This window comes from Geospiza fortis, unplaced genomic scaffold (genome assembly GCF_000277835.1).
Source record: "Geospiza fortis unplaced genomic scaffold, GeoFor_1.0 scaffold138, whole genome shotgun sequence".
NCBI classification, from domain to species: Eukaryota; Metazoa; Chordata; class Aves; order Passeriformes; family Thraupidae; genus Geospiza; species Geospiza fortis.
Genome location: NW_005054307.1, coordinates 5,648,503 through 5,663,781, shown reverse-complemented (window position 1 = coordinate 5,663,781; position 15,279 = coordinate 5,648,503). Strand labels below are relative to the sequence as shown.

The window sequence follows — 15,279 nt, the reverse complement described above, 5'->3', positions numbered from 1 at the left end:
TATAACAAAACTGCTCCAAGAGGACATTGAGTTCCCAAATGCAAAGCACAAGCCAGTCTGGCTACTTGGCCCCAAACCCAGCCTCAGGCGTGCCACGGGATAAGAAGCACAGGGACTTTCAATCCATGCTTCTGTCTTTCCCCTTGAAATGGCCACAGAGCTGCTTCCATCCCTCTGGGTACTTCCCAGGCAAGGTGGCAGCTGCCTGCACAGAGGACCTGGAGGCTGCAGAGAGGAGAAGAATCAGGGGGTCCCAGCGAGCACAGCTGCTAGGGTGAGCACATCTGGGTGGTGTACAACAGCCACTTGCAGAGAAGCTTCTTGTAATAGCCAGCTTGCACTCCATGTGTGAAATGAAGGATTTATACCTTTGCTTTCATACAAAATATCAGGCTAGCAACAGGTATGCACTATTGTGATGTGGGTGGCCTTTAAGCACATATGGATTTCCACAGAAATCAAATATAAGCCTGAGGAAACACTTATCTTAGGTTGTTCACTTGTTCAGGGGCTGGAAATTACATGGAATTCTTATCTGATATTTTCCTAACAGGCTGCTCTTACTGTATTCCCAGGGCAGCAAGAAAAAAAGCCGCCTCAGAAGAGCCCTGCCAAATGTAATTGTTCAGCCCCTGGGGCTTGAAGGCATGTTCTGCTTCCCACTTCTTTGTTCCAGGGTGGCCCCTCCTGCCTTCCTCTTTGTTAACTCCTCATGCTCAGCTCCCTGGCACCCCAGCAGGGGCTTCTCTATGTGGGGGGCTTCTGCATGCTGCCCTACAGTAGCTTGGGAGTACGGAGTTGCCTCCTCTCCTTCCTGCTTTGAGTTGTATTCATGAGACAAGAGCTGGAGCCAGACAGAGGTATTTCACCTAACCACTAGCTCTGCTGCTCACACATGCTCCAGGACATGACAGTGTCCACTGTGCCAAAGAATAACTTGAATAATCATGGGAACTGCAGAACACATTGCTCAATTTTCTGCGATAAAACTGCTGCTGCGAAACAGCCCGGAGGCAAATAGAAGCTTAATCAAACAAAGGACATTGATGCATTGATTAAATAAGTTACTCTGTTCCCAGTCACATGTAGAAGACAGTCTCAAACATGTGGGATCATTCATACCATTCAAGTTAACCCTCTAGCCCCTTGATTCTTTCACAAAGCAGCAGGAAAATGGCTTAGGTGCTTAAGGTTCTGTGGGACTGAGAGTAAACATGAAGAATGATAGCACCTTACTCTGTCCATGGGAGCTAACTTGGATCACCTAAAGCCAAGAAAATCATGGTCTCAGGGATGGTGATGTGTCTTTCTGGACCCTCAGGCAGCAGCCTTGAAGGAGGTTTTGCACAGCACCATTTCTATGTTGCTTTCATTTGCAGGACGTCTGGGCACCTGGTGAGGACTGAAACTGTGTAAATGAAAGTAGATTGAGTGGGGCATTGGAGTGTGCAGTGCCAGAGAGGATTAGGGTACTGCATTCAGCTCTGTTTTTTTTAAGAGTCAAAAAGCCTCATAATGGTGGTACCCAGCTAGGTATGACCCCAGCATCTGCTTAAACTTTAAACTGTGTTTCCAGTCAAATACATAAACTGGTTGCAAAACCTGACAATAGACCAGCAAGATTTGAGTCAGTGTCTGTTTATGGCCAGACGTGCTGCCAACCATGCCCACTAAACTTCCCAGGAGCATGAACCAGCCCCAAAGTGCTTCAAAATTGGTGCTTTGGACCTGGTCACACACCCTAGCTGGTTGTAGTCATGCTGGCAGGAGGGCTTGTTGCTTCTGCCTGCCCATGTATCTGCCCCTTCATGGCTGCAGGCTCAGGCACTTGCGTGAATGGTCCCCAACCTGCTCAGCCACAACGTGATGCCCTGTCAAGAGCCTGCACACTCTGTTTACTTGGCCATGGGCCAGTGTGGGATGAAAAGGTTCAAAGGAGAAGCTGAGCTTGCTGTTCAGAAGTGGTTGTAAGCTCTGTTGCAGGAGTGAGAGAGGAGAGGGATGAGATGAATGAGAGCAGCTGAGGGCAAGGCTGGCACAACTGTGTCCAGAGAGGTGGCATCTCAGGTGTGGGATTAATTCACCCTCAGGTGCCCCTCGGGTCTTGATGAGGGACTGGTTGGTCTACTGGTCTACTGCTTCCTTTAAATTCCATGCAAGTGAATTGGGTGTTAAATTGTCCTTACAAGCTGTGCCAGCAGCCAGGGTCTAGAGGAATGTAGGTACAATCTAGTCAGAGTTTCCTTAAAAGGGGAAAGGGGTAGGTTGTGGTGTCCATGTGTCATTGCTGATTCCTCCACACATGGGTCCAGGCTCACTCAGAGCAATGAGCTTGAGTAGGAAAATCATCAGCTCTGTGATACATTATCCATGGAAGTGTACAGAATGTGGGAAGCAACAACTGCTGGTGGCAGAAGTTACAGCTGTGTGCATTATTTCTTCCAAATGGATTTTGAGAGCAGAGAGGTTCAGACCCCAATAATAATGATAGGAAGGGTGGTGGTTTGGGGTTTTATTAACTGTTGAAGTGCCTTTGGACCAAATTCACAACTCCCAAATGAGAGTTTCTTTGTCCTGCTTCCTACCAGCTGCGCTGTTCTCCTGTAAAGTGGTGGATGGTTTGGTAGGAATTTACCTGGGAAGGACAAAAAGTGACAATAATTTGCAGATACTGAGAAATTTTGAGGGAAAGCATTTCTAATTTACAAGAGGAGAGTGTAGGTCTTGCACAACTTGAGCTGCTGACTTGTTGGTCTGCAGAAGCCACATGCTTTTCTCTGGACATGCCATAATCTCCACTGCCTGATCCCTCTAAATAGGCGAATACTTAGGGGGAAGGACAAAGGATACTAGAGGTGTCTAGTGTCAAACATGTGAGAGTGAACAACTGGGAGTTAGTATGTAGACAGAAAATAATTGATGTTTTGTGAATAAATTTTTACTTCTTACAATGTTTTAAAGTTATGCAAGGTCATCAAGACAGTGTGAAATTCTGATTTTTCATTTATTATATTAAGTATATATAGATAGGTATATATAAACAAAACAAATTATTATGGGTATTGCATATCTACTTCTATACAACAGTGGATAATGGGTACACAAAAAAGTGTGGCTCTGTTTTTAGAGTGCTTATTGCATCAATCGTACTGAGTCAGTGGAATTCAAGGTCACCCTGTGCTTTACAAGATGACCTCAACATCTTGCAAAATTGAGTTTCTGTGAAGAAAATGTTTTGTTTGCCATTTGAATCATCAAGAAGAGCTTTCAAGTTGATTCTGTGCATAAGTGAATAAGAGTGCATAATGAAATAAGAAAGAATAGTTTTCAGGAATGCTGTAAAAAAAAGTGAATTTCAGAATAAAAGCAAGTCAATGGTATGGTCATAGTGTTTTATTATCAGTCAATTAAGACAGCAGTTTGTCCCTGAAGAAATGTTGAGCAAATATATTAAAATTACTCAAGTTTCAAATTTTTCCTCTCCTTCCTTTTCATTCCCTTTATAAATATTTTGCTAGTTGTCTTTTCTTAAGAATTACCTGCAGAAAATAATATTGCCTTAGTGATATTTTAGAATAACTGATAGAGAGCAAGTATCAGGGGCTTTAAGGATGTTAGGGATGAGTAAAATGTAAAACCAAAATGAAGCAGAATAATATGATTGAACTAGCATTTATTTTAATGAAAACCAGATATTGCACATTTACTGTAGATTATTTCTGTCTGATATGATTTTGTGTAGGTTTTTCATTATCCATGTTATTTTGTTTGCATTTTCTTTTCCTTTCTAGTACCCTGAATTGATGGTTGCATCGTACAACAATAATGAAGATGCTCCACATGAGCCTGATGGGGTAGCCTTGGTGTGGAACATGAAGTTCAAGAAAACTACACCAGAATATGTGTTCCATTGTCAGGTAAGGCAGAGGAAGCCATTGATTTTATGCTTCAGACAAAACAATTTACTACATGGTGCGTCTCTCCACTGATTATATGAAAACGTTAAGGTTAAAAATAGACATATTTAGTAAAAGTACTAGTGACAGTCCAGTGTTTTTAGAAGGCAACCAGCCTTCTCAAACCAAAGCCTGTCAGAGCTGCATGTCATTCTTTGTCTATTTAAAACAGTCCCTAGGAGATTTAGTTCATAAATCCCTCGCACTTTTGAAGTAACTGTGGTGTACCACTTCCTCATGCAGGCAGTAACACATGCTTTCCCACCCACGTTAACTTCCTCGCATCCTCTGCACTCAAGCTGCCCACCCTTGCCTTGGTTCTGCTCAATATCATGTTTTGCCTTTAAAATTGGGTAGTAAACTTTGCATTTTTGGACACGTGTCCATCTTCCAGCTTAATCAAAATGGTGTCGATTTCAAGAACTACTCCACCAATTCCTTTAGGTCAGTCAGTTTGACTGTCCTTTAAGTCAGCAAAATAGTTCCTCTTCACTCAGTGCTACTTTAAAATTATGCTGGCTTAGAAGTTTATGGACAATTCAAAAATAGTTAAGTGTTTTATTTCTGTATGCCTGTTTGTTCCTCTTTTGCCACTGCTTTTATGTGTGAAACGGCACAGCCTTGTATTGACAGAAGTGTTCAGCTCACTGGCTCTATCTCCATCAAACTGTCCAAACTGTGGAACAGGGCTTGGGCCAAATTTCAAACCTCTTCATTAATATCCCTCTGTGATAATTAAATACAGGACAGTGGTATTCAAAAAAGCCATATGGAAAAGTTTCAGCAAGTAAAACTTAACAATCAGAGATTAGTAAAATGCAGATAATTCTGTGGTAAAAACTGCTTCTCTTGGAAGGATATGTATTACCTGGCTAATTGTGTAAGCTAAGTGTCATTTTACATTTGAGGACCAAACATCTTTTTGAACTAAGTTTATGTTTGGACTTGGGTACATTATCAGATGTAACATAGTGGGGGGGAGCTGCTGGAATTGAAGTTGCTGCTTCAACCCGATTAAGTAACCTTTAATTCTGGGCATATTTTTCTAATTTGCTATACTGAAAAACAACTTCACAAGGAGCTGCAAATATGCTATACAGATTTATATACATAAATATGTGTGTATGTGTGTGTGTGTGTGTGTCTATTACCTTTGAAAGAGGACTTGTGTTTTCCTGGATATCATATTTGGCAGCCAATGCCAAATTGGCATTGACCTTTCAGACTGCTTAAGGTCTTAGCTCAGATCCCATCTTCAGATTCTTCTATGATATACATGCAGCTTAATGGTTTGAACAAAACTTCCAAGAGAAGATATGACATTTCTAGGAAGGATAATCCTTAAACTAGATTTATTTTGCAAGATAATGACCAGATTCAGGGTATCCCTCCTGTGCAGACAGTGGAAGATTGACTAAAGACATAACGCTTTGTTCCATTAAAGTTCTGTCCAGATACACTTAAACAAAAGAGGTATGACTTACTGCATTGAAAGCACTGAGACAGGCCACACTCTCCATTAGAAAAACACACAGAGGACAAAGTAAGTGGTGGCCAGGGATTTGGCATGGCTGAGCTTCTGTCTAATCCTCACATTGTTGGATGTGCTGCCTTTTAGAAGTGCAACCTTAAAACCTGTGAATTGAGAGACATATATGACACTGTGCTTGCACATGTATCCTGGATTCACTCTTTTTCAGCTAAAGAATATCAGTTCTGCCCATGGGAAATATTTATTTTCCTTTCAAACTGACCATAGATAATTTGCATTTTAAGTCCATTATGAGTTGGATCTGTCTTTGAACCACCATTATAGGGCTTTTGATGTGGAGTGTCTTCCGCTTATCTTCAGATCAGATGGGGAAACCCACATGGGATTAAATGGGGAAGCAAAAAGTATGCAACTTGGTCTCTTGAACACAGGTTTTGTTGTAACTGACTCAGATGGAAAATAAGAAAAGAGTAATATCTTACCTCATAGTCTGGATTTCAGTTCTATACATCATCATGTTATTCTGTTAGTGGAAACTAACTGTATAATTAGTCTGCCCCATATCATTTATATTACCATTTTGCTAGAGAAACATTCCCTTATTCAGTCCTGATTCGGTTATTTCTTTAGGCCTTCTGAGAGAGAGTCCCAATTTTGTTTCATCAAATAAATGACCTTACAACAGCCCAGCCCAACAGTCAGAGATGAACATACACCTTACTGTTATAGCTGGGCTGCCCAGATATGCCAAAACCAGTACTTTTTATAGTACTGTGGAAATTTGTTGGGGAAATACATTGTATTTCCCCAATAGGCCTCTATTTCCCTTCCCAATGACTTTCTATAAAAAGTGGTCTCAATAACTCTTACAAAAATGCTGACTAATACACCTTTTGCCTTTCAATTTTTGGGGCTCAGAGAGCAAGACACAAGGAAGTAGAAACTCATTTCAGATGTGACTGTCTATGAGATTTTGCGAGCCACTTCTGAGAAGCCAAATCAATAAATAGGTTTATGAAGGCATTTCTGAGAAACTTCTAAGAAATTTCACCTCAGGAGTTCTGCAAACATCAATAGAGATAGATCTGTGAAGCATCTCTGGACAGCTAAAGAGCTGGCTGGAGTTACAGCAAGGAGAACTTCAGATACCAATTGTCCACACTTAGTAAATTCTTGAAGTTAGAACCCTTAATCTTTTCCTGTCTTTCCTGATATATTATCTAGATGTGTACCATGGAAGTTCTTTATGTTCTTTACCTCTTTCTGAGACTGTTTTTAATCTTAGATAGGAGAATGTGAAATGCTGAAAGTTGCCAGAACCAAGGGGCTTCAACTAAAGTTCAGCCATGACAGACAATGATGTAAAAATCTACTGGCAAAGATGTTTTTGCCCAACTCCAGTCAGCAAAACATTTTATTTCAGTCCTGAAATGTGAGGGGTGCTGTATTCTGTAAATATGAATACTGTAAATATGAATTCTTACCCAATTTAAAGTAATTTTAACTTGTTGTCTCATTAATACAATTTAAGTAGTAGTAAATTTTGTAGCTCTACAATGTGTTGTGCTACAAATACTGGGTTCAATTTTAGTTAATACTCATTAAAGGAAAAGTTACAATTAGCCAAGTGGACATACTTACTCATTAATTCATGCGTACTGCCATGTGCTCTATCAGATGCTTTCTAAAATAGTCCTGATGGCTTCTACTCTTACCTCCCATGGAATTTTTTTTTCTTCTATGTGTTTTATTTTTGCCCTTCTTTGGGTTTTTATATTTCTGCTTTATGTGCTGACAGTATTTTAGCTGTGACTCCCAGATTTTTTCCTCTGTAGCTCGTCATACATTTCTTTACCACAAGGTTAGAAATAGGAAAACAGGGAAGAATGAGGGATTGGGCAATTTGTTCATTTGTTTTCCTATGCAAGCAAAATTTGCTGTCTCAGAAGCAAAACTAGAATGGAAGGATGATATCATTTGCCAAAGGAATGAATGCTCAAAGCTTTCCTTAGGTAGTGAGAAATAAATTGAGCATGCAGTTAATACTGCAGAGTGCAGACTGGGAATATCTTTGTAGGGAAGAGTCAGGGATGTCCTCTTCCCCCATGCTGGAGCATCACATACTCTTGGTGTAATCCAGAGCATTCCAAAGGCAAGACACATGCCTTTCAGAAGTACTTTATGAAACCATGCAGATGAGTCAACCCTAGTTGGGTTGGTTTGGCAGTATCCAGAGATGGAATGAATTCCAGCAGCAACATGGAAATCACATTGACTCTCCCTTGGTTTAGTTGGGAGAATTTTAAGCAGTGGTTCACATTGCTTCTCTCAGCTACTGCTGGTTTGTGTTTATGTGGGGGTCACAAAAACAAAAATAGAATCTCACAGACTGATGATCTGACTCAACATGTGCTCAATCCTGTATTGTCTTCTGCAATGCACAGGGCTGGCCTTGTATGTGAACATTCCCTCCTGTACCATTGATTGATAGAGTAGCACCAAGCATGTTTCTCCATATTTGTGTCTTTTTCAGAAAGTGCTTTTATGTTCTTTACGTGTTTTTTCCATGAACATACAAATAAAAATCTGCATTACCCATTAATTATTTTTACTACTCATCATCTCTGCCCCTGATGTTGTTTCTGTTTCATGGTGGTCTGATCTAAGCTTTCTAAGTCAGAATGACCTGAAGAAGTATCTAAAACTTTGCAGCAACATATCTGGTCAAGTGAGGCCAATGAGAACTCAGAGTTTGCAGTAGATGGGCTAGCAGATAATGGTCTGAGCTTTACACCCCTTCTTTCAGCAGGTTCTATTAGCGTGTGTACAGCACTGCTCTTCTATCAGCTCTCATAGCTTTTGGGTTAGAGCTGATCTGCAGAGACAGAAGTCACTAGGAAAAGAAATAATCAGTTACCTTAGGGACTTGAGGGTATTACAAATAATTTCCTTTCTTCTGGAACTGAAGAGGGGTTATTAAAGTTGGTTGAGGTATCTGGATCTCAGCCTCAAACATCCATCATTTCAGGAGAGGAGGGGTGGAGGAGGAAGACAGCTAAAGATATTGTTTTTGTGCAAATAAACCGAATTGAATGTTACTTTCTGATTTGGAGGACTCTGCTTTGTTACTGGGAAGTAAAGAATTCTGTTTTACTACACACAATCTAATCATAACAGAAACAAAATATTACTGCATTGATGGTCTTCTGATTTATTGTGGATTATTTCCTGATCTCCTAATTTCCTCTTTGTCAGCTATGTCTTTTCCAAATGTCTGAAAGGGGCAGTGAGAAGTACAGATCTGACACTTAGAAGCAACTACAGTCAGTGTATTCTTAAAGCAGGAGAGCACATATGAAGTAGCTTTTATTTGAGGAAGCAGTAACCATTTAAGGGTTCTTTCAAGGAGTCAGATCAACTGATTTTAGTATAATCACAAAAATATTTCAGCAGTATGTCACTTTCAATAGCTGCAGCTATTTCTGTCCTTTTCCTAAAATGCTATGCAGTCAGATTTACTTGGTTAGTTCCATCTTTTTACTAAACTGTCAGGTTTTTTGTGGGAAAGGGGATTTGTGTTTTCTATTTTAATTTCAAGAAAAGATATCCATGCTTGGAAAATATTGGTGGATTGGGTACAGAAATCAGCTACTCAGCTGCACCACAAAATGTTTCATTCTCCCCTAGCTTTTTTGTAGTGGCTTCCATACACTGCCATTAAGTTATGTGTTTGACCACTCTTCATTGCTTATCCTGGTGTGGTCTTTCCCTTTTCAACTAAATGGATGGAGTCATAAATGCATATCTTAGAATTAGATGCATTGAGGTAAGTGAAAGGCTATATTTAGTGGCTGATATTGGCCAGAGTTGCCTTATTTTTTTCCTGATCTGGTTTCTTTGTTGTTGTCTGCTCTTTCAAAATCAACATAAATTCCTTCAGATGTGCCTTTTGGTCCAGCAGCCTGCCTTCTAAAGGTGCTGGGTGCCCAAATCCACAAGACTTGTGTGTGGAACAGGCTGAGGTAAAAGCCTGAATGACTAATATCCTCCTTTTCCTCTTGTCCTTGAGTTTCCTCCTCTGCAGCAGCCAGACTAGAGCTCAGTCCCTCCAGAGCTTCTAAAGAAAAGAAATACTACAAGAAATTTAGGAAAGTCCAGAAAGTATGGTTGGAATACTTAAAAGTGAAGAAAATTTTCTCTTCTAGTTATATTGGTGCTTTTCCACAAAAACTTCCTCACCTTGTAAGCACTAAGTTTCAAGCAAAGATTCAGTTCTTCAGAGATGTACAAGAAATGAAAGACCCGGAACTCTCTCTAAGCTTCACAAACTTTCCTAAGTAAAATCAATCCAAAAATCCAGCATGTCCAATTCCAAAGCTGACTTACATAATTCCTCAGTTTCTAGTGAGAGAGGGTACCTGTGATCAGTTTTTAAAGGGCTGTAAATGTCAAAGAAGACATGTGGTTCTGAGCTGACTGCAAATTTTCCCAAAAAAACCACAAACGCCTTCTTTGGAAGAGAAAGTTTTTTCCAGCCTGAGTTTCCCCATGACCCTATGATCCTAAACATGAATCAGATTCCTCCTTTTTTCATAGTAGTTCACTGGTAATTGGGCTTCTGACTGTCTGCCTGTGAAGATGCTGAGACAGCTGTCACAGTGGGAATACTTCAGCACCCAGGCTCCCAAATTCGTTGCCGACTTTTGTAACACAGACCCAAATGTTGTCAATCATACCAAGAGGGGGCTTCTTCAGAGATAAAGGTGCTATTTTCATTTCAGTTTTGTTTTCTGCTGTGCATCATTGGTAGGATGATCTCGGTGGAGCTGTGTAAGCTCTGCTGTGCCTTTTCTTTGGGACACTCTGTTGCTCTTACATTTGTGCCTGCATGGTTATCTGCACACTGTAATAATGAATGCAGCTGCATAGTTGTGCCATTTTGAATTACATTTTGGGGGAAGTTCTAACTATATGACTGGGGGAGAAGAAGAGTTTCAGCTACAGCTTGTAACAGAAGGACATACTTCATTCCTGTTTCAAAACTTCTGTCCTCTGCCACGTTTCTGTTTGGAATGTGGAAATACAGAGCACAGTTTGTGCTGTGAACATGTCAGTAAACAAGAGCCCATATCTTATCTTGTCTCTTAGGCTTTGGTTTTGGATTCTTTCCTCTGTCCTCAGCTGATACCAGTTGTGGTTTTTTGCTCCTCCCATTGGAGGCTACACCACTTCTAGCCCTTGTTGATTAAAAATATCTATCATTTGGCCTGAGATAAGTGCCCCAATACTTGTGGAGAGATTGTGTGTGAGTCAGTAGAAGTTAACTCACACATCTGAAGGCTAAGTGTAGTACTTGGAAAAGGGTTTTTGGTGTCTTAGGTGAGAGGAGAGACCTGCATACAGCACATTTGTAGAGGGGGACAAAGAGGACCCCATGTACAAAGGACAGGGTCTCCTGTCTCCTTTCAAAGACATTTAAACTGGGGGAAGACAGAAAAGGCACTGAAAATGTAAAAATATATATTCTGGCTCGGGTGCCACAATGTCTTAGCCAGTCCCAAAATCACCAGTCCTGCTTTATTGTTGAAGTGCCACAGCTGTTAGCGTGGAGTCTACTAGCACCTGCACTTCAAAACCAAGTATGTCATGTTTTCTACATAGCCCTTCACCTTTCAGTCCTAAAATCTCTTAAACCTGATTTCTTTCCACAAAACTCAAATCATTATATTTTTTATAACAAGCGTGGGAGAAGGAAACCTTCTTCCAGGCAAGGTCAGAGGGCAAATAAACATCATTATTTAGACTAAAGGGATGTCACAAAGTTGCATACCTTCCCTTGGGTTTTAACTGTATCTTTACAAACCCTTTGTAAGCTGATTTTTCCATGGTGACTTGGATCTCTTGCTGCCTTGTACAGAACCCTGAAGAGTGGCACACCCAACAAGCCAATTTGTATAACAAAATAATTGTAGCCGTGTCAGTCTGTGAAATGACTGCTATTACAAAAGGTGGGTGTTGTTCCCCTATTAGTAGTTAACATTCTGAATTATTTGAGAACTGTGTTTATACATACAAAATCTGCTAGCAACAGAATGCTCCTTTGCTTAGAGCTTAACACAGATCATCTTCCTCATTTGAAACTGAGATTTCAATTATGAATCAAATAATTAGGAAGTGACAATTTTGCTTGTCTTGGATAGAAAATTTCAGGCGATTCTCACATCTAAGCCTTTTTTGGAGGGGGTAGACGTCATACACTTAAATGATACACTGTCACTACTAGCAATGGCATTGTGCTGTTTGCAAGTGTGACAGTAGAGATTTGTAATGAACCTGTACTTAAAGATGCTGTTTATCTTCCTTAAGTTCCATAGTCATCCTTTCAGACCAAATATAAAGAATATGTTGGCTACTTGATACAGTGAGCATTCAATTTTTTTTTAAGTTTCTTTATTTCACTGATAACTTGCATTATACCTTTCTGAATTAACGGCATCTAATATGCAATTCAGAGAAAGCCTAACTTTTGACTTTGCCGAGTTAGACATGCAATATTTTTAAACTTTAGCTAGCTAAGGGGAAAAAAAACCTCTGTAAAAAACTGTATTTCATAGGAGAAAATTATAGTGATATTGATGGTTTGCCAAAACCTCAAGCAGTGACAAAATCCACAGTGTCCTGAAAGAGATGCCTTTGCAAAACCATTCCTTTGCAGATGGCTTAGATTATTGATACTTACAAACACATGACATTATTCGTTGAACTTTGAAAATCTCCGTTGATAAAAAAATGCAGATTTGTCACACTATCCCAAAATTGCAGAGAAAAAAAATCACCCAATGCTGCAATTGTTCCTGGGGTTGTTTTATAGTTTAGAAGTTGTTGATTTGGTTACATTTCGATATAACCTAGTGTAAAAAGGAAGGAAGGGAAAAAAGAACCCAAATTTCCTTTGCTGATATGAACACTACATTTTAAATATTTTTTGTATATTTGAAACTCCCATTGCTAAAAGGGTTTTAGGTGAACAAGAAGTGCAGGATCAGATGTGAAATCAATAAGTCACTGAAATCCTTCCACCGAATTTTTTTCCATAAAGGATGTAAAATACCATGCAATTCCCTAGCTGCACTGCAAATGATGGATAAACAGCCATAGGCATGACTTTTCTGTTTGGGTTATGTAACTGTTCTCAGTGCAAACTACTTGCAATGAAGAGTACATTTGGTCCAAATTCAAGAAAATTATTTCACCTCATGATTTTTGTCTCTGTGGGAGCTCTATGTGAGGAGTGAAGCCTCTTTTTGTGTTACCTGGCACAAAATATAAAACAGTTACTCTTCTAAATTGCTGTAAAAGGCCCCAGAAACCAAGGAATCCATCATTACAGCCCAGGATACAACTGTCCACTGCCTTAAGTCTAAAATCAACAGTTTTCTGCCCTCTGCCCCCATGGCTGAATGACTGACACGTACTTCCTTAAAAAGAACTTTTGTATGTGGACAACATTGATTTAATGATGATTAGCACTCCTGGCTTCCCACAAAGGGAAAGCAGAAGCACGTGCCACGTGGCTGAGATACTGATATTATCCTTGGAAGATGTTTCCCATGGGGTAAAGAGAAAGAAAAGTTAAAGTACATTTATTTTAGCATAAAATGACAAGCAAATGTCCTAAATAGAAGAAGCAACATGCTTTTAACAATTTGTCGTATTGGAGAGATCAGAGTGTTTTCATTATCTCTACGGCAAAATGTGCCAGAGTGCCTTAGGACCTGTGATTAATTCATTTGATTGCTCTTATAACACTGTTCAGTATTTTTGTAGTTAAGAAAAATACCAATCCCACTTCAGTTCCATATTGTTCATGAACATATACTAAATCACCAGTCATTTCATGGAGAGCAAAACATGCTTAACATTTGCTATCTCATGTTTACATCTATTGGTCTATTAAATAAATTTACTAAGCCAAATTTGGACTGGAGTTGTGCAGAACTACTGACATGAGTTTTCTGGGATAAGTCCATTCTGGCTGGCAGGATAAGGATGCATTGTGAAACGTCCCATCACTGGTGGGAGTGAATGACCCAGGGATGCTGGTTTTTGAGCAAGAAGTGGTCCTCTGATACTCCAGAGTCAGCAACTGTAGATGGTGTAACTATGCTGATTTAGTGTTACTAAGGCTTTCACCCTGAGACTGGAAAACACTTATCTCAATCCTTCCTCCTCTACAAGACTACTTATGGAAAAAAACTGTAGAAACCAAGGAGCATAGTCTTGAAGGTGACGAAAGCAGGATGTGAAATTTCAGAAAACTAAGGTTTGCTTGGAGAAAGGGGAATTAAAAATTATCTGTAATGGGTTTCATTTATTCCTCTGTGATCTTACCTGCTTCCTAATGCTCTATGGGTGCAGAATCAGGCTACTGATACTAGAATCTCTACAGTAATTTACTGTAGGAGAAATGAACAGTGTGAAAATAATTGTTTCCACCCTCATTCTTAAATACAGACTTGCCTGTGGTATCTTCTGTGTTTCCACTAGATAGCTGTTTATTTGTGCCTCTCAGTCTCTCAATCTCCACATCTACGTGCAATGTTAAATTAATTTTCAATTATTTCCAATTGTTTCCAATGACATAGTGACACTGCTTATAAAAGGTACATCAGTGGAAGTGATGGATTTGGGCAAATATAAAAGCCTATTAGTCTTCATATGACTGACATCATCTACCTGGACTCATGCAGAGCATTTCACCTTGTCTTGCACAACATCCTTGTCTCTGAACTGGAGAGACATGGATTTGATGGATGGAACACTCAGGGAATAAGGAATTGGCTGGATGGTTGCACTCAAAGAGTTGTGGTCAATGGCTCAGTGTCCGAGGGGTGACCAGTGACAAATGGTGACCCCAAGTGTCAGGGTTGGGACCAACACTGTTTAACATCTTTGTCAGACACGTGGACAGTGGGATTGAAGCACCCTCAGTGTGTTCACTGACCACACCCAGCTGGCACACTGGAGGGGAGGGATGCCATCCAGAGGGACTTTCATGGGCTTAAGAGGTGGGTCCTGTGAGTCTCATGAGGTTCAGCAAGGCCAAGTGCAAGGTCCTGCACCTGGGGAGAGGCAATAAGCACAAATACAGGCTGGACTGAGAAGGGATTGAGAGCAGCCCTGTGGGGGAAGGACTTGGGGGTGTTGGTTGATGAGAAACTCAACACGAGCTGGTGACGGGATCTCCATCCATGGAGACAGTCAAACCCCCGCCACACACAGCCAACAACTATCTGTTCCAGCTGATCCTGCTCTGACCAAGGGCGTGGACTAGACAATCTCTAGATGTGCCTCCCAACACTGGCAATTCAGTGAGTCTGTCTCTGACACTTCATACTTGTTTTCCCTTCCCTGTCTGATATTGATGTGGAAGAGTGCTGGGTTGAGACTGTCTCCAAGTCTATGGAGTCTTCCCAGGACCATCTGAACATCAGGGTGTCCTTCTTTCCTCACAGAATGAAGGTAATTTGCTTTCAGAAGGCCTGAATTTAAAAATTGCTTGTTTAGGAAAGCACTTACCAGTTTGTGTGTAAGCAGGCTTTTGAGTCATTAAAATAATGGAGAACTTAGAAGAATTAATTACAATTAAGTTCATGGACTTCTGGGAAAAGATGGACTTACTAAGTTCTTTCCTCATCTGGGGCTTTAAAGTGCTCTTGGTTCAATATGTTTGATCTTCTGACTGTGCCTTGGTTCTCATGGCCTTTGCATTTCTTGTGGGGGTTTGGACTCAGCGCTATGCTTGAGAACTATCTGTGACTCTCTTACAAG

At 40.4% G+C, this 15,279-nt stretch overlaps 1 protein-coding gene across 2 annotated transcripts in view; it reads left to right on the top strand.

The window, feature by feature from the left end:
- DYNC1I1 (dynein cytoplasmic 1 intermediate chain 1) overlaps positions 1 to 15,279 on the top strand; it is a 183,524-nt gene that overhangs the window by 111,507 nt on the left and 56,738 nt on the right. For both annotated transcript variants that reach the window (XM_014312120.2, XM_031066801.1), the window contains one exon: positions 3,792 to 3,917. In XM_014312120.2, coding sequence (XP_014167595.1) covers positions 3,792 to 3,917 — 126 coding nt within the window. The remainder of the gene's footprint in view (positions 1 to 3,791; positions 3,918 to 15,279) is intronic.